The sequence below is a fragment of the Nelumbo nucifera genome, chromosome 3, assembly GCF_055504915.1.
Source record: "Nelumbo nucifera cultivar China Antique chromosome 3, China Antique-T2T, whole genome shotgun sequence".
Classification (NCBI taxonomy): Eukaryota; Viridiplantae; Streptophyta; class Magnoliopsida; order Proteales; family Nelumbonaceae; genus Nelumbo; species Nelumbo nucifera.
The window spans coordinates 37,201,392-37,221,664 of NC_142651.1; the positions used below are offsets into that span (position 1 = coordinate 37,201,392).

Below are 20,273 nucleotides of genomic sequence, written 5' to 3' on the forward strand. Positions count from 1 at the left end.
TTGGTCCGATTGGTTTTGGTTGTTTCGAGCCGATTAAGACCCAAACCTACTTATTTATCCATTGTCTCTAAAAACGCAATTACCCAAACCTACTTATTTATATATATATATATACCTGTTTTTGTCTGTTTATTTATTTCCAAGACTGGGTTACCATGAACCGGACCCATTATATTTATACTTTTTATTATTTACTAATAATTAATCGTCGTGGGACCTAGGCTGGATCAAAAGGCACGGGATCACATCACGATTGGAGTATAGATATACTTTTCATTCATTATTCCCGTGAGTCGCGTTTGACGCTGCAGTGTCATCTAGTAACATTTTGATTGATAATGGGCCCAACCTCATACCCAAAACAAAAACAGAAGAGGATTTTGAGGGTATCTTAACTTACTATTTAGACGCTTGGGTGATTGTGGAGTCTGCTAACCTGACTTGACCTGCCTGGGCCCGGGCCCGGGCCCGGGCCTAAGCTGAGTCGAGGACCCAGTGCTGACCGTCGACTTCGACTCGAAAACCCTTGACTCGGGCGAATAAGTTCACAGCTCGGCGAACGCCTCGGTTGTCAGCTGCGGTAAAGTAATCGTGGCCGAACATCACGCCACCCGGTCTGAGAAGCTTGTAAGCCCGATTGATATCCGACCAAGCCGAGTGAAAATCGTGACCAGCGTCCACCTCGATCAGGTCACCAAACACACCCCACTCACACAACTTCTCAAGAGCCGATCCGGTGGAGAAGGGGATGGGCAAAACGGACTCGGTGGCGTTAGCGTACACCACGTTCTGCATGAATTGGTACAGCAGCATCACATCCCCGTTAACCATCCCGATGTCTCGGAATCGGTCCCTAAATCCAGGCCACCCTCGAAAATCATCAATGCATAAGATCTGAGTCCGGAGGCCGAGTTGCCTCGCTTTCTCGGCCATGTGAATCGCCGACGCGCCCAGAAAGGTGCCCACTTCGATTATGGTTCTAGGCTTGACTTTGCGGATAAGGTTCTCGAACACAGCCCCCGTGGAGCCCCAACCTTTGATACGTTTGGGCCGGAGGAGGGGACTGATGTGTGGTGGGGGGAAGCTTTCATAAGGGGAGGTACCATTAAAGACTCCGTCGAGAATTGTCCGCAGGACGAGCTTGGATGGGAGCGGAGCTGCACATGGGGTCAAGAAGCGAAAGTGATCGGGCTCCGATGCCAAAGAGGAGGCAACAGCGGCAGTCGCGACGGTGGTGATTCTTGTTGGTGGTATGCCTTCTTCTGGGGCTTTGATGCTTGATGACAATTGTTGTTTAGCTGTGGTGCTCGAGGCCGACAAGTAACCCAAGGCGTAAGATATTGCGACAAGGAGGAAATAAGCAGTGCGTCTGGTGAATTTGGTGCCGGAGAGCATGGCTACTCTTCTATGGTGATGGAGGTTGTGCAGCTGCTGCTGTTCTTCTTCCTTCATCTCTTCTCTGCTCCTTTTTTTTCTCTTTGCTTTCTTTCTTTTGTTTCTTGTTGCTTTTCTTTTTATCTTTTGTTTGAATGGTGGCCGCAGTGGAAAAAAGGTTTAAGGAGAGAGAGAGGTTCTGATTCGCTTTACCATCTATATAATTTATCCATGGATCATTGGATCTACTACAATCTAATAGGTATGATGTGGTTATTATATCCATATGCGGTGTGTGTGAGTGAGCCAAGGATCGGCTGGGGATTGAAAACGATGGGGAAGGGGAACGTCATGTATGGGTTAGTAAGTAGTTGCTTTGTTAGAATTAATTTAGAAAGGATTGTTTGCCGGTGAGACCTTATTCATCTCTCCTTTTTCTTTTCTTTTTTTTTATATTTTAAATTTAAATATACGTAATTAACTTTTTTTTTTTTTTTTCTGGCTGATCTTCTTTCCCATTTTCTTTCTTGTTGTTTGTAAGCCGGCTGTGTGGACGTTTCCAGAGTTCTTTATTTCATTTCATTTTTTTTTTTTATCTAACAAACTCTTCAACTACAGAATCTACGACCTACCGACCATCTAACGTTTTATAAGCACCGGTGACCCACCGTCAAATCACCAATCAACTTGTGGGCCCAGAATCAATACCTATCTGGGCCCACTGCCTAGTCTATTCTTTAAAGAAAAACTCCTTCATGTTGTTCAAACGTACGTTTAAAATCCTCCAGCACCAGGCAGGAAGGCAAAAAGGTTTAATATGATGTCCACCACCGACGATCTGTTTCATCTTATGTTTTGAGATCCATGTCTTGAATTATACATTACAGTCCAAGTCAGAACCATTTCATCATCTGGTTAAAAATTCTAGGGGAATAATAAGTAATAATCGCTTTGTTTTTTATAGGGGAAATTCTCTGGACTTTAAAATGTAATAATTCAGTATTCGAAATTTTTGAAATGTGACAATTCAGTACCTATTGTTAATTAGTTATTAATCAATCATTAAGTGATATTTTGAAAAGATATAAATGTCCTTTGTATGTTATCTAATTTTTTTTATCAATCATCCAAATATTGATAAAAAATTAACAGTTCCAAATCTTTAGTGTTCCATTCAAGAAAGTTGGGGTCATATTTGTATGGGCATTCTAGTGATTCCAAATTTCTTGAATAGAAGAGGTAAAGATTTGGAATTGTTAATTTTTTGTCAATATTTGAATGATTGATAAAGAAAATTCGATGACATTTGAAGGGTATTTATGTCTTTTCAAATACCACTTAACGGTTAACATTAGGTACTGGATTGTCACTTTTTAAAAATTCAGATATTGAATTGCCACATTTCAAAGTTTAAAAACCAAATGACAATAGGCCTAAAACACAGAGTACTAATGGAGAATTTTCCCTTTTTTATACAGGTTTTGCTAAAATAAACAACAGACAGTCGTGGCGATAGTGAAGTACAAATCTACCTCAGTAACATCTTCGTCGGTTTGTTTGTCCCCTTTCGACTTGGAGACCGAAATGCTAAAGTCTAAATCTGACATGGCATTCTTCTATTGACCCAGTACTCTAATTAGATGGCCAGCAGCAGCAGAAGAAGAGTACGTACTAGGCCATGGGGAGGTGAGATCTGCTGTAGACTTGAAGTTTTTGACTTTGCTGTAGACTCGATCAAATACATTTCTGCTATGTGTTGTTGTTTGCATGGTCAGTAATCTTACCATGAGTGTTATACTTATCAGAACCCCCTTGTTAACACGTTAATAATGGGTATTATTTAATTTCTTTTATGTTTTTATTTTTTAATTAGTTAATTTCTTTATACAACAATTTCCTAATTATTTTTCTTCCCTAAGCTCTAACCCAAACCGAAGCCATAATCTCTTGTCCAACTTATGCAAAGAATATAATATAGGTGGCGTTCATTCATCGAATCTACAGCAAAGTCAATAGCCTTACGTACGTGTACAGCAGCAGATCCGGCATGCATGGGACCATCAAAATAGGCCAGGTTGGAGGTTGCCCTTACTCTAAGGCATATATACTTTAACTTTCACATGGGCAAGTTTGCGGATTTTGATCGGTCCGATGCATCTATCATCACCTCTTCAGAGACACTAAAGCAATTAATTAGTTGCATACATATATCCTGATTAAAGGACAGTCTGCCTATCCATTTCAGTAGTATATATTATTATTAATTCTTCTTTATAGATTTGTCTTTTAAATAAATAGAATATTGAATATTATTTACTTATTCATTAACAATATGCTTGGTTTAATTTAATAAAAATTAAGAGAGAAACAGTCAAACAGAAGTTCTTAAAAACTTTCACAAAATTCCTTGGGAATTTTCGATCTGTTTCTCTCTCTTATTTTATTTTATTTTATTTTTTATCAAATCAAACATAGACTAATGTAATAAGTAATTCTCCACACGGCTTTCTTTTACAACTTCAAATTCGCGCGACGTAGATAATACTTTAACTACTTACATTTAAGTACGTACGTAGCTTGTCTGCAGCAAGCTATTCAACCCCCGTTGAGACTGAAGAATATCCTTTTGAGTTGCTTGGAGCTTAAATACATGTTTGAGAGTGACTTAACCTGTCGATACATGTATCTGAAAGCAAACCAAGCAATGATCTGGTTTGGCTGATCATGAGGCTCAATCTAATTTTTCAAACTTTGTTTCGTTCATTTATGTAACATTCTATGGTCTTTAGCTCATATATATTTATATGATTTTTGGGAAAACGTGTTACCCTCCATTTTGTGTAACCTATTCTGTTAATTATAAGAAAAAGCTTTGGTCCAATGTTTTAACAATCGATTCAGAATCGGAACCATATTAGTCACTGGTTTTTGGGTCAGCGGTTTGATCATGTGGTTTGAATTTATAGCTCATTCTAAATTAAAAATATAAAAATTTTAAAAAATGATTAAAATAAAAAATGGCCAAAAATCATTGTTTGGGTCAAATGGGTTGACGGTTTGACTATCTAGGTTAGCAAATCACTGACCAAATCAACAGCTTTTGGCCACAAAACGGGGTAAGGATGAAACAAAATCGATTGCCTTAATGTTTCCTGGCCAAATGGTCTGACCGTCCAGATCAACAACAGTTCGAAGACATTGCTTTGACCTATGATTTTTCAATGCTTGCATATAATGGGTATACTGGGTAAATATATAATGTGAAAGAAAAATGTAAATCCGACATACAGGAATGGGATTAGATATGTATAAATTATAATTTCACAATTCCCTTTTAACCATCTTCATATAAGCCGCTTTTTGTAATTATAAAAGCATCTTCCATCAATTGAGAATGGACATAGGGTGGTCAATTGGACTGGGTTTGGTCCAATCTCATACAGTCTAATGTGAATTCATTACAAATGGATCAGGTCCAATCCAATCCAATTCAATGAATATTTTGGACCAGTCCAATTCAGTGTTTGAATCATCCAAACTGTTCAAATTTGTTTTAATTTAGATTGATTTCAATTTAAACCTGGTCCATTGACACTTATATTCTTATCTTATATCAATGAACCAGATATTAACTTAATCCAACCCAATCCAATATAAATTTATTAAGGACTGGACGGACCAGGTCCAATTCAATATGTCTTATTGGTCCGTCCAAATCGACACCCTTAAATGTACATGTCCAAGCGTAAATGGTAAATCTTGAGACTCTCCTCACAGTGGGAACATGGTCAAGTTTTGACTTTGATCGAACTGCTTTAGCCCTACGGTATAAAGGGGAATTTAGATGTAAGGCCATTACTATGTTAGTCCCAGTTTTTGGGTCATGACTCATAAGTGTAGACTGGATTTGGTTTTAACTTTTAACCTTTGGCATTTCATTAATGCCAAAGTAACCGTTCTCATGTGAAGAAAAAAGAGTAACCGTTCTCATACTCTAATCTGCATTTTCACAATTGTAAGTATAGACGTAATGGTTACGTAATTTCATAACATAAAAAATCAACAATACCCATTAATGACCCACATTTATTTCAATTTTTTTTTGTTATCACATTTTACGTATTAGGTTGCTTACTTATTGGGCTCACTAATAGGATGGAAAATTTCTAATAGGTAATTTTAGGTCTCCATAGTGACGTTAAGTTGAATTCAAGTTGGACACATGTCATACAGATGTCGATAGGCAACAGGAATTCCTGCCGTCTGTCCACAGCCAAAATTTTCTCGTGGTTAGTTGTAACAATTGTTTAGTTAAGTTGTTTTTCATAGTGGTCCAAGGATTTTAGAGTCAGTTGTAAGAGTAGGTCAGAAGTCCATGTAACTCTCTTCTTAATCAAATTATTATGAGAATTATCCTTTATCATTTAAGATTTTTATCTTTTATAAGTCTTTCGTTTTCCTTGAAGTAGAGGAACTGCTATTATGTCTAATCAGAAATATAATAATATCAATATGAGAAAAATTTTATATAAAAAAAAAATGATATCATTCTAGGAGAAATGCATGATACGAAAAAATGATTATAATACTAAAAAGACATAATACCAGAAAAACTTGTAATCGATCAATCCATCATTATCATAAAAGTGGTAACGGATATGGTGGTTTATCAGAAAAATTGACGACGGAAGGATTTTGATTGGTTACAGCTCTTTACCCTATCATAACTTTCCAGCATCAAAGATTTACATTGGTTCAACAAATATTGGTTGTATCGGGGGTAAAAAAAATATATAAAATATTATACTAGTTGTATCTACAATTATTTCCAACACCAGTGATTATTCCGTAAAATCTTGGTGAAGAGCCGAATTTTACAATAAAAAATTTATAACTAAAACACTGAAGTTCAGACAAAACAAGTGGAAGAGTTTGAAGTAACAAATGTTATCACCATAGCAGCTCTCATCGTCCGTGAACAACAAAAATGAAAAAGCTAGTTTTATTTCATCGAAGTAAGAATAGATTAGATATGTGAGAAAAATCCTTTAGGCTTCTTAATAAATTGCTAAGCAATTTCATTATGTTAAAAAACTGAACCCTGCCTGGCAGTCTGGGATCGATGGAGCACGGGGACTGTTAAATGTTAAATCAGACAGACTAGAGACCAGAATGCGCCGTGCATTCACTCCCGACTGGAGAAACAATAGATAGTTAGATACAGAACAACAGCAGAGACAACCTTCCATCTAGACATCATATTCTTATTTGCCCCTTAACAGCACACTGCACACCTACATGTCCAGTTAAAAGGGAAAACAAGAAATCTGTTTTGGTCAAACATATCCCAACGGCAGAGGTAAACTAGTACTAATGTAGTATAAGAAACACTGATGTGCTATCAACATCCAAAGCTGCTATTCATATGGATATCCAGTTGCAGCCGTTTCAGCTGGCATTTTCTGATCCTTTCAGGTAAGATGGTTCCCCATCAGCACTGCCACGTCCAGGAGTCGAGTTCCCTTGTCCATCACCAGAAGCAGCCTCTAGGACATCATGTTTGTTTCCTCGGACATCCAGAGGACCGCTTGAAGCACTGCCCCCACCCCCACTCCCACGTGCATATTCTGCTGCTAGGCCCCCACTGGGTGGTGGGCCACCGCCGTTGCCACCCCCAAGAATTGACTCATTTTGCATGGCCAGCATCCCATTATTGATTCCAGGTCTCATGGCCATATGACCTTGGACAGCTTGTTGATGTTGGTGTAACTGATGTTGCTGTTGCTGATGATCCTGCATTTGCTGTGGGTTGAACTGCATCGGGACTTTTGGTGCAAAAACACCAGGTTGTGAAGCCAATGCTGCCTGAGGATGTTGCATGTAATGCGCTCCGTGTTGCATTGCGTGATGTGGCGGCATCTGAAATGTTGTCAAGGTAAGTAAATGTTATTAATTTGATGGATGAGTGGCATGTTTCAGTCAGGTTCGACTTTGTAACTGACCTGAGGAGCCATAGCTGGTGTTTGTGGTTGAGCATCAGCAATTGCAGCTAGATACATCAAGTTCTTTTGAAGCAGGGCTTGGTACCTGAATCACGAAAACAATTCAACAAATAGACCAGTATGAAATATGAATCTGCTCATATACAAATGAATCAGATAATGTACAGAGTAACTATATAGAATATAGTAAGTAAATTGACACATCAAACCAACTTGTCATTATGTCAAGTTATAATATGGTTGTCAGTTTGTCACTTACTGTGCACACTCGGCCAGTTTGCCTAGGTTTTGATTGTCCAATATTGCCAGGATCAACTTTTTGTTTTCATCCAGGTACTGCTAAAACCATGAAATAGCATCAGCCTCAAATAAACAAGTTCTCTTTTATCAGTTTAATCAAGTAACTCAACCAAAATATAAAAGTTTCAAATAACTTTCAAGTAATAGTTGCAACATTATAACTCAAACCACCGGATTCAAGACAGACAACCAGAAATTATAATGAAAATTATAATTTCAGGATCTTCGACAACAAATGTGACAGAGGAGGGCTTGTTTGTAAAACTAAAGGCTAAAATGTTTTCTTGGGTGGGCGTGCAAAGGGCTTTTTATAGGAAAACTCATGATACTTTTCTTGACAAAAAAGTTCGCTTTTTGTAAAGCTGGTTATTCAAGGCTGAAAGATTGTACCCTCTGTACAGATCCTTGGTATACATGGGGTCTGGTCTTTTTTGCTTTATGAATGAAAATTCTACTTTACCTTCTTCAATGTTAGAGGTGCACAAGTAGAAATATACAACCCTGTAAGTCCTAGAAATAAAAGTAGTCATAAGTACATCAGAGAAAAGTAGAAAAGTAATACTAACAATGTATAGCACTTAACAATGGGTGGCATAAATTTTTTAAGTTCAGGCATAAGTTAGCACATGTTAAAATTGTAAAAATATTTTTTTTTCCGACCAGGTGAAGTGTAAGTAATTGTGTTGATATCTATTGAGACTAATTTTTACAGCCACCCATGAACACCAAGGATCTGTACACTAGGAGATACAGTAACTACATAAACCAGTAATGCAATATCCAATTACAAGAAAAGTGCATCATATTCAAAAAAGAAAAGAAGATGAGGCACTTCCTTGAAGGTGTGACTGACAGCTGGCCATGACTTCAGCATGGTGCAAGACTTTCTATTGAGGTATCATGAACCAAAGGGTTTTTCCCTTAGTTGTTTAAACTTTAAACACCTTGGCTGCCAACTTAAAAGAACATCCTTAGTAGTGTCTGGCTTGCACCACTGCAATCTGAATAACTGGAAGAATTCAGCCCAAAGCACCCTTTTAAATGTGCAACGAAGGAAAACATGATTTGCTGTCTTTAGCTGATTTGAAAAGAGTTATCTAATGCCATACCTCTTCTACATAGGCTATCTTCCATCAGGCACTTATCAAGTGTATCAGACCACACCAGAAATTTGATCTCAGAGGGAGTGGTGGGGCACCAGATTTTTTAACTGGAAAAGGATTCCCAGGTGATGATTCTAGGTGTCTGAAAAAAGATTTAGCAGTGAAGGAACTTGACTCCCATTACCATACCTTCCTAATCCACTCTTTGTGCTGGTTTTTGAGCCTGCAGTTTTATTAACATTTGAGCCAGCTACTCTATTTTCCAAACGTTTAGACTTCTTCTTAGCCTTAGGTTCCATTCCAATCCATTGTTATGAAATATTATATGGTCTGCCACCTTTGTGTTTCTGTCTAGTGCAATTAGAAATGGCAATGGGAATACCTGCACGAGTGGTTGCTCAGAGGACCAGGGGTCCAACCAAAACTTGCCTTTTTTCTGCCATTCCCTAATTTGTAGCTAATGTGTTTTGGATTTTTTCAATTATTTTCCAAATTGAACAACCATAGGAGAGGTGCAATTCTGCTGACTCCTAAGTCCTAACCCATATTAATAGTCCATATTTTACAACCATGATCTGTCTCCAAAGGCTGTCAGTTTCTACCTCAAAGAGACACCCCCATTTCTCTAGTAGGGTTGTATTTACAGCCCTTAGCAGTCTGATTCCCAATCCACCCCTCATTCTTTGTGAGCACAGCTTCTCCCAGTCCACCAAGTAGATCTTTAGTTACTTTGTCCATCTACTCCATAGGGAATTCCTAATCAATTCTACTAATTTATTTTCCACCTCAGCTAGTAAGGGGATTAAGGATAGGAATTATGCCAACTGTCTAGCTATAATACAATACTACGTATCAATGTAACTTTACTTCCTTTCGGTAGATAGCCTTCCAAGAAACTGGTCTTCTCTGGAACCATTCAACGATTAGGTCTCTTAAAGATCTTGATCTGTCAAACACACTTAAGGGCATCCGTAGGTGTTTTGATAGGAGTTGTCCTATCTTGCATCAAAATGTGCCCGCTAACCAATTTTTGAAAAAAATGGTAACTTTATTCAAAGGGAAAGAGGTAAATGAGAACACAGTAATTGCTAACTCAAAGAGTTATACAGGGAGAGAACTATCATTAAACATGTAATCCCTGTGAACACCAGCCTTTGCAAGACCATCAGCAACAGAGTTTAGCTCCCTAGGGACCCAACCCAACTGTGTGTTCAAGTTAGAAAGGATGTCTCTAGATTCAGCCAAGAAGTGAGCTAAAGCCCAGGGATCTCCGTCAGGACCAGTTAACCACTTGATAGTATTTGCAGAATCCCCTTTTATGATTATATTCAAATAACCCAGATCTCTTGCAATCCTGATTCCAGTTAAGGCTGTCATGAATTCAGCCTTTGTTGAAGTGGCAATCCCAATCGGTCCACTAAAAGCCCAACTAATTTTACCATCTCTTCTTCTAAAAACCCCCAATTCCTGCTGCACCTGGATTTCTGATGGCGCTTCCATCAAAATGAAAGGTTATCTTTCCTTCCTCAACAGATCTGCAGATTTGGGGGGTGGTGAAAGACATGTTTTGAAGTTAGGAAGCTTGCGGCATTCCTTTGAAGATAAGAGATGGAGACTCCTTTAAAGTACTCTGAACTGGAGGTCCAGAGTAAGCACTATGAGAAATGATGCCTGCTAACTGATCAATACACTGGACTTCCCCAACAGTGATGATCTCACTTCTACTGAGAAATAAGGTATTCTTACACAAACCTTGATCCAAATTCTTCACCTAGATCCAAAGTTCTTTCTCCTAAGCATGTAGTCAATGAGTTCCACTCTGTGATTGTAAGCCTTTTTGAAGTCAATTTTGCATATTACAACAGACTCCTTTCTCTTAATCTGGAGTCAATAAGCTCATTAGTGATTATTTATAAAAAAAATCTCATTAGTGATTAGCACCCTTCTTTCTTCAGTTGTTGGACTTAAAGGGTGGTGGTCCTTAAACTCCACAGCCCTTCTTTCTTCAGAATAAGTACTAGAAACTAGAAAAAAGCTCATCATTAGTAATTAGCACCCCATCAAGCATTTAACAACTTCTGAGAAACACTCCTTGTATTGGTGAAATAATAAATTCCATTACCTTTTCTATCCATTATGTAATACCTTGAGTAGGATTTTGTGCACACAATTGTTCGGACTTAAAGGGTGGTGGTCCTTCAACTCCACAGCCCTTTCTTCAGAATAAGTACCAGAAACTAGAAAAGCATCATTCAATCCTTTCATGTAATGCATCCTCAGGAGATTCATTCAGTACCTCTGTCAAGTTGTCTTTGACCATTCCCAACAATTTTTGTAAGAAAAGACATTGTGAAACCATCTGGTGTTGGTGCCTTATGACCCATCATCTCTTGATTGCCTCTTTCACCTCTCCTTTTGAAACTAAAGCTTCCAACTCAGTTGTTTGCTTGTCTAAAATGGTGCTAAAAGATATCTCATCTAATTTTGGCATTCTTTTTCCATATTTCCTTGTACAGCTCCAAGAAATGATAATATCTCCTCCCACCTAGGAGAGATCATCTTCACAGGGATTGGGCCTTCTTGATCATTTATCCATGTATTACCTGTCCCTATACTGGCAGGTCTATCTAACTCCCATCTTTGGATAACATCTATATAACCACTCATCCCAAAAGTACCCCTTGAATTCCTTGTTTTCTCATTTGTGAATAATATTGAATTGAAATCACCCCAAATTACCCAAGGCATTTTCCATCTTATTCCCATGTTTTGACTATAGCCCTTGTGATGATTCTTCAACTCCTTCAACTCTAGGGTTTGCTGCATGTAGATTTAGGATAGCTTGGTAATGGTCTTTCTCTTCCAGCTCCTTTTCTTTGCATTCCACCATAGCAACTCATTCATAAGGTTCTATGGCAGCCAATGACATGATAGACTCATCCTCCAGCATTTCCACCCTAGTTCCTTAGCTTCTTATGTGGTTGAGATTGTTCTCAAATTTTATTACAGCTTCTCCTCTTCAATGTTTTGTCCCACTAGTACCTTAGGCATCCAGCTTCTGTCCGCGGATATGGTTTGTCTATAATTTTCCAGTTTTCTTTGTACCTCTGGGCGCACCTCTGATCAGATAGGAACAAGGTATACATAGTCATCCAGGACAACATTTGCCATCCGTGCTGTCCATCAAATGGTTTTCTTTGCTCACATCCAATTAATCTAATCCCAATATCCGCCACACAAATTGCCTATGCTGCAAACAACTGATTCACTCCACGAGTGCAATGGAAGGTAGTAACCCTTATCCAATACCACTTTGGTTCTTCTTCTCTCCCAGCATTACATAGTTGCAAACCATCACCCCAAATGCATCACCGCTCTCCTATAGTTCCTTGTTCCATTCTAAGGATTCTTTCAGGTTTTGTCTCTAACAGAAAATGAAAAACGAATTCTATTCCCATATTTTGTGAGCCTTGAAGCTGAAAGTTAGATTCCATTTTCTTAGAGCCCATCTTTACACATCCTCAGTCACTACTTTAGAGTGCTCAATGGTGTCCACCAAATAGAATTTTACTAAGTTTACCCTTGCTTCTTCCCCTACCCCAATCTACTTCCAAGAAAAAAAATTCTCATACATACTTTCAAATGGCTAGAACCTCCCAAAGGCCATTCTGGGTAGGTTGCGATTTCTGCAGAGATTTTCCTTGCTTCGTCTCAGTTGCATTGCTTCTGGCATCTCCCCCCCCCCCCACCCCATATGCACATCCAACACTGCCTTCATACTGCATCATCTTCAGATTACAATTCACAATTCAAATTGTCAATTGAGTCATGAATCCCAAAAATCATAATTCAAATCTAAAATTTGAATCCTTCTTTGAAAAAACGTTACCCTTATTGATTGAATTTTACAATTTCATTCATGAATCTCATGATTTTCAAAGCAATTTGATTAGGACCCTTTAGAAAGACCTTTTTGAGTTTATGTTCCATCATATGTATGCCATTAAGCTATTATATGTGGGTTAATTGACTTTCAAGCCAAACCTGATTATGTCATTCTATGTTTCTAACATATAAGTGGTCAGTTCTACTTTACTAAATACATATGTGACAGGTATGAATTATGAACTAAAATGCGGTAGCATCACTTTTCTACACATACGTTTAATATATATATTTTAATTTTTAATAAATTTCTAAAAAAATAGAATAAAGGATTTTCTATAGATTCACAATTTGACAAAATTCAACATTCTCTATGATTTATAGTACAATTATAGTTTCCATAAAATTCTATGAGGCCCCTGGAGATGTAAAATGTCAACTGAAATATGCCATCTAGTACCTGATAAAATATTGGACATGTATTTTACACATAAATATCAACACTACTAATGGATTCCCTGGATTTTGGGAGAGGACTGTGGCGTGGGGCTCATGGAATCTCATAGAGCCTACTACCTCAGCCGCCCCTCAGTAGAGGCACAACCAAGTACTAATAGGTACCACAATCCAACCCAGATTCTCTGGATTTGAATATCTAAATTATCTCAGAGTTTGTCTAGGATTTTCTTGCTACATGAAATTGCAATGATTAGGGGCCTTTGCTTTGTCTGATGATAAAATCTTGAGCTGACAAACATGAGAATGTGGGCATGACTTTAAGAGCAACCACTTTGTGCAAAACATAGCCAAAGTTGAGGTCCATATTCAGTATTTCAGTCCACTCCTTTCAAGAACTTAGACCAGACCAATATTGGGTAATGACCCTTTTAAGGGATTTCAGGGATTTTCTGAACTTTTCTGTTTAGAGTTTTAGGTGCAAATTTTTAATTTCTACTTGTAGGGGTTGGTCTAATTTGTCTTTTAAGCAATTTAATATTCTTAGTAACAATTGTATTTACTGTTTATATTAAAATCCGATTCACATGGCAGTTTATTGTTTCTTTAATTTGGCTTAGGAAGTAGGTTTTTAGCCATTTGTGATTTTAATACCAGAGCTTCTGAAATATGGAATAAAACATCTGCAGTTTTCTAGGAGTGTCCTCCCTTGTCCTTCCCATGCCATCTTCTGGTTCCTCTTGATGCTATCTATTTCCTACATTTTATCTCCAAGTCCTGTTCTTTTTCTATAAAACTTAAATCCCTTGTGTTTTGATCTCCTACATAAGTTGCTATAACCAAGAACTTCTTTTAACGGTAAACAAAAGGAAATTTCATTATAAATAAATAAATGTTCCATTCAGCTCGTGATTAGGTTTGCACATCAGGAACATAAATGAAGTGCTACTCCAAAGCACCTTAGCTTTTTTGTTTCCCACAATGTTTGGCCATTAGGAGAAAAATCTACCCAGGCTAAGATGTTGTCAAACTTTGGACCTTAAACAGCATCTAGAAAAATCTCAAATGAATTCAAACATACTGCAGAAATAGAATGGATGTATAACATTTTCCTCCGTTTTGCACATCAGGAGCATAGAACTGAAATCCCCTTGAGTTCAAATGTTGAATGGTTAGAATTCTATCTAAAGCCAGCAACCAAGAAAATGCCACAATCCTTGGGGAAATTGGATTACCCCAAATTCCTTTTACATTTGATCTCTCCATCTGATTCCTAGACAATAGCTTCATAAAAAGACTTGAATTAAACTTCCTAATTTCTTATTAAGACATTCCTTCCACCATCATTTATATGACAATGTAAGACCAATCTTAGTTACCCCCAGTTATTCAAACAAAAAGTGTACTCCATCCAATAATAGTCTTCTACATCGTGGGCACCAAAAAATCTGCTCTCCTTTTCTTCAAAAGCATTGACTCACTGTACGAATCATAAGGGAGCCTCAAGCTCATAACTTTCTAGTCTTGCATGCCACTCATATTCACAGAATCTCACCTTACTCTAGTGTTGCACTCCTAAGTAGACTAAGCATCTGTGTTGGACACGCATTGGATTCCAGCACTCCATGGATTCTTGCTCGACACTTCAACTGTTCAACATAACATTTTTCTTTATCTACTTGCTTGTTTGACATAAATTAATAGATAATATACATAATGAGTGCTATAAATGGCTTTCTAGGCACATGTCTATTCAAGTCCAATGGGTCAGAAGATCTCTCAACTGTTTGGTGGATGGTCTTGCTAAGCAAGGAGTACAAAGACAGTCTATGTTTTGGGTCAGAACTTCTTGTTGTACTTTATTTTTTTTAATGAATTCATTTCTTGAGTTGCTGATAAAAAAATATACATAATGAATGCCATTTTTTCTATAAATCATTATCAACAAAGATAAAGTTCCATACAAACACATGTGAATGTATGTATGTAATGAATTCTTGCTGAGGCAGACCCCTGGGCAAGCAACGGATTCTGATTTCCATTTGTGTCCATGCAACACTTACCTACTCCCATCCACCACAGTAAACTTCAAATAGCTTGAAAGATCTATTTGACACTTCATCCCCTTCCACAAACACAACCCATAGGATGAAGATACCTGCCTAGTGCCTAACCACCCCATAATTACACAATACCACTCTTCTCTAAATGCATCAATCTCTTTATCAAACCTCGATAACCACTTCCCTTGAAAGTACCTTGTTCAACTCTTTAATGTGCCTTGTTCTCAACCCAGCACCTTAACTAGGGTCCTAAAAACTGGAGTAAATCTAAAACAACTCAGCTCTCTATTCCTCAAATTAGTGCCTTACAGCAGCCCAAGTTTACTACCAACTATAAATCTATTGCCGCCAAATTCCTCCTATCCACAGGTATGAACCTTGCAGTCCCTCTTCATAAACCAGCCTTACAACACCTTGCTATTTAGCTGAATAATCACTTAATTTTGTAGGATATAGCATCTATCCTAGTGCCTCAATCAGACTCAACATAAACAATTTATATAGGAAGGGCATCTAGAGTCTATTAAAGCTCATTGAAGAAGTTCTAAGTCTTGGATATGGATACAGTTCCAGTTCGTTTATTCATTTTCCTTTTTTTATTTGAAATGGTCAAATAATTGTATTATATCTGTCAATAAGAAAGAGTGTATCCCTATACAATAAGCTCCTATACAGTAGAGCAATCAAAAAGCACCGAAGAACAGAGACAGTTAGTGATATTACCTACTATTCATATACAATGACCCAGAGAGAGAAAAAATTTGAGATGAAACTTGGAAGGATTTCTCTGAACTCCTTGTGAATGGACAGCCACAAAGAAACCATCACAAATAGCCTCCGAATCATGGCTTATCTCTAGAGGATGCTCAGTAATCGAAGACTATAGAGTTACTTTTAATCAAAGAATTTCATTTTCCCTTACCTCTTATGCCTTGTTTCTATTTAATATACCATCACACAACCATGCTAAATCTTAAAAGTTTAAAGCAACTAGTGTGCATATAACAAAACAAAGGCATGTATTATTTTAAATAACTGGAGATAAAGACAAGTAAATAAAACATTGACATAACTTGGCAGTTAATTAAATCAACCAGGCTGCTGACTAGTCATGAGTTGACCTAGGTGATACTTTGTCGTCCTTGGTGACTGCGTCATGGGTATCAGTCAACTATTAGCAATATGGTTGGTAATCAGTCATGGCCTTGAACTGATTAGTCAATGACCCGATGATCAGGTTGATACATGGTATACCTGATGATCAGGCTGACCTACTATCAACCATACATATCCTTTCACTTTATCCTAAAGTGCATTTGCAAATACAGTTAAGCATGGTATCAGTATCTAGAAATCAGATTCACCAAATATTGTACCCATTCTTTTTTATCAGCAACGCATAAATGATGTCATTGATTAGAAAAATCACGGTTACAACAAGAGGTTGTGAAAAAAGAGCACAGCTTTAGAAAGCTGACCCAAACCAAATTTACAATTGAGCCCAAAACAGATGAGTTCTTTGTACCCCTTGCTTAGCTAAACCACATGCCATGTTGTTGGCAGTTTTCCTCACCCATCTAACTCGGATTAACATGTCCTTTGATAGCCATGTAAATCGCCTGAATTCATTCCTCAAATGTCATGTCACTCCCTCCCCCTTCTGCAGCCAGTTCACCACAGTTTTCGAGTCTCCCTCAATGATCAGTCAATTAATACCCAACTCTTTTGCCATTTCAATCCCATATACTGCAGGCAAAAGCTCTGATCTTGCCACATCACCTTGTTCCACAGGTCCAGAGTATAAAGCAATGATATTTCCTTCTTCATCCCTAATGCCCCCCTATGCCTGCGGGGCCCGGATTACCCAGACAACTCCCATCAAAGTTCAGGTTTTTCCAGCCACCTATTGGGAGCGACCATCTCTCAGAAAATTTCTGTCTTGTTGATGAAGAGGCAGCAATAACACCCCAAGCCCTGAAAAAATCTTCAACTTTAAAATCTGAAAACAGCTTCATGCTTTTTCCCTTTGTTCTGTTGTTGATCCAAATTTTGATGCATTGGATAATCATCTGTTAGGTGAGGTACGTACTTAACATAAATTATTAAATACCAATAAAAAACATAAATTATTAACTCGTTTTATTACAAAGTGCTCTAATTGTAACTAGAACCTTGACTGTATGTGATGCCCAATTTCAAGCAATTTTCTGCTATGTGGATAAATCATGAATTTTCCTAGATGAGTTGGTTCTACCGAACCAACTCAGCATTTTTTTATCTTCAAAAAAACAATAAAAAAAAAGAAACTATACTTCCAAACAAAAGCCCCTTCAAGCACTATTAAAATAGGATACCTGACTGATAATATATATGTTTCAAAATCCTCCCCTTCAGATTTTTTCCACATTCCACCCAGAAATTGTAAGGAATAACCATATAAAGGTTCCCTCATTCCAAAAGGACTGGCATGTCATCCCAAGAAGAATCCTCCTTTATCTCAAGGAATTTTTCTTTTTTTTTCCCAATGTAGGCAAAGACAAGTTCACACATAGTTCCTCCAAGCCCATGTTGCCAATGTCGTAAAGTGATAACTAGTTATTTTGACCTCCCTATAAATGGAGCAACTATTTAGTCCTACTCAATGACAAGGTGACCAGACGAAAAAGGATAGAAAAGATATTTTATGAATTTAAGTCAATGATGCAATCTTACATATTTTGACCTCCCTATGCAATGCAGCAACTATTTAGGGCTACTAAATGACTGGGTAATGACATGAAAAAGGACGGAAAAGCTAATGATATGATTTAAGCCAATGATGCAATCTTAAATATATGTTAATAAAGACTGCACAACTGGAAGAAGAAAAATGAAAAAGAACATTTAGCATATGCTTCCCCATTATACAAACATAGAAGAAGGATGGATTAGCTGAGATATGGTTGGGATGAGAGAGAGATAGAGGAGGGAGGAAAAGAGAACAAAAGAGAAAGAATGCAGACTTTGACTGTTTAGTGTTGTTTCCTTGTTGGTGACAACTTCTCTACAACAGAAGACCACACATATTGTTGGACACCCCCTAATTCGACTAGCAGTAATCAATCTAGTCAACCTAATTGATGCTTAATAACCACATCATGGGTATTTGATGAATAACCAATGGTGCAGATCCAGTCAGTATGACCCCCAAGTGAGCAGTTGGCTTACTAATCAATTGATTAGTGGATGCTTAGATGATACTGCCCAAGCAAGACCATCCATGCCCTTCCTATTGAATATGCATGTAATGCATTTATTAGGAATAAACTGACCTCTATGAATTAGGTTGTTTGATAGGTTTTCCTAAAACCTTCCTGCTAGGGATTTTTAGGCTGCAAACAGATCAGATAAGAACCGGACATACCTAGACCCAAATTTGACCCGTTAATATACAAATAGGATTCAGGTATTAGAATAGAATATATTAGTATTAAAAGGAACTAGTAATGACTTTGATATTGTATATCATGAACAAAGTTAACTTAAAATAACTTTTCTGAGAATTGAACCTCTAACTCTTAGGTAAACATACCACATTCTTATCAACTTTACTAATAGCTACATATTAATTCTGAAGTGGATCTAATTTGGATTCAATTGTAAATGGATCTTATTGAAATCACCCTAATTGGATTGGATTTGAAATTTGAATTCAAATTTGGATAAATTGATACCATTTATGTTGTAGATAGATAGATAGATAATAGACAACCAGATAATTTACCACAAAATGAATGTATCTTCCTGAACTTGTTGGATTGACAATCTAGAGAGTGAACCAAAGAATATTGAACTACACTTTCTGGCATTCGTTCAGTTAAAAGGCATATCGTGGTTGTCTAAATTTGCCACCATTGGTAATATACACTAAATGCTCAATACTTGCTTTAATATATTTCAGAACCTACTTCTTCGTATCTTAGTAAGTTCTTTGTTTTGATTAAGTGGGTTTGAGGATGCGGCTTTTCAGTTCCCTCCTTTTCTCTCCTTTAAAATTTTCTGCAGCTATTGTCAACGAAGTCAAAAAGCAAAGTCCTCAATCGGTAGGAGAAAGAACGAAAACAGAGTTTTAATTCGAGTAGAATTAAGTTAAGATCAATATTTAAGAGTTCATTACAGCATCAAACAGTTGAAAACTTGAATCTTTTTTTTGCTAAATAGTTGAAAACATGAATTAGAAGCAAGTTTCCCACAGCCCATAGAATTGAATAAGCTAATTATGACGAATACAGGGATTCAGAAGAAGCAATTCTTAAACCAACGCGTGCAACATTGACAGAGCGAAATACACCCCCCATCGCAAACCCCAAGGTCGAACAAGCAGGACAAAGAAACGCTATACTTTCAAGTTAATTATCAAAATTCAAAAGGTGTCGTCGACCAACGTCTTCAAAAAACTAAAACAGGCAAAAACCCTAAGTAAAGGGGAAAGAGGAAAAATAGAATGAACAGACACAAGGACACCGCACCTTTTGAATCTGTTCCGTTGTGATGTTCGTCGGAGGAAATGAAGGCATCATAGGAAGCATTGACGGAGGCTGCTGCATCTCGTCCTCTCTCTATCTCCCACTCTCTCTCTCTCTCTCTCTCTCTCTCTGTCCGCCAAAGAGAAGAATAATGAAAGTACGAAGAGGATTAAACTTGTCGATATTCCCCACCAAACATGAAAAAGAAAAACTTGCCGATATTTATATTTTCTTTAAAAAAGAGAAATAATAAACCCCCGGTTCTCGAAAATGGAACAATTCAAAAAAGAAGCTGGGTCGGGGGAATTCGGATCTGCTAACCACACCCTATCCACGTGACACTAAATTAAAGCCGCACATCAAGAACATCTTTTCTTGTAATTCATAGGACTGGGGAGATATTTCCGATATGCGGCTGTAGTTTCTTGTAGCACTGTCAAGAGTCCAAAAGTCGGATACCACCCGATTCGACACCAAAACCGGGATAGACCATCCCAAACGGCTAAACCCATCACAAATTAACAACCCCCAACCCTGGTGGGCGGTGGCAGTGTCCAAGTGCGAATGTAGGCTACGTAGCAGGTA

At 37.6% G+C, this 20,273-nt stretch overlaps 2 protein-coding genes across 2 annotated transcripts; both read right to left on the reverse strand.

Annotated features, from left to right (window-relative positions):
• Window positions 1-253: 253 nt before the first annotated feature.
• On the reverse strand, window positions 254-1,685 carry LOC104593592 (S-adenosyl-L-methionine-dependent methyltransferases superfamily protein). The gene has a single exon (XM_010253512.3). It carries the CDS (start codon window positions 1,450-1,452, stop codon window positions 475-477), a length of 978 nt encoding a protein of 325 aa, XP_010251814.1. The 5' UTR covers window positions 1,453-1,685; the 3' UTR covers window positions 254-474.
• Window positions 1,686-6,421: 4,736 nt separating this feature from the next.
• Window positions 6,422-19,885, reverse strand: GIF2 (GRF1-interacting factor 2). The gene is made up of 4 exons (XM_010253534.3): window positions 19,692-19,885; window positions 7,636-7,712; window positions 7,377-7,461; window positions 6,422-7,293 (listed from the first exon to the last, which is right to left on the reverse strand). The coding sequence occupies exons 1-4, from the start codon at window positions 19,767-19,769 to the stop codon at window positions 6,823-6,825; spliced, it is 711 nt and encodes a 236-aa protein (XP_010251836.1). The 5' UTR covers window positions 19,770-19,885; the 3' UTR covers window positions 6,422-6,822.
• Window positions 19,886-20,273: the final 388 nt, after the last annotated feature.

Excerpts from the sequence above, each read along its gene's own strand:
- LOC104593592 (XM_010253512.3), bottom strand. The coding sequence starts at position 1,452 with ATGAAGGAAGAAGAACAGCAGCAGCTGCACAACCTCCATCACCATAGA.
- GIF2 (XM_010253534.3), bottom strand. The coding sequence starts at position 19,769 with ATGCAGCAGCCTCCGTCAATGCTTCCTATGATGCCTTCATTTCCTCCG. Across the intron at positions 7,713-19,691 it reads CAACGGAACAGATTCAAAAG|TACCTGGATGAAAACAAAAA; the intron begins GTGCGGTGTCCT and ends TGGTTTTAGCAG. Across the intron at positions 7,294-7,376 it reads CACCAGCTATGGCTCCTCAG|ATGCCGCCACATCACGCAAT; the intron begins GTCAGTTACAAA and ends ACAACATTTCAG.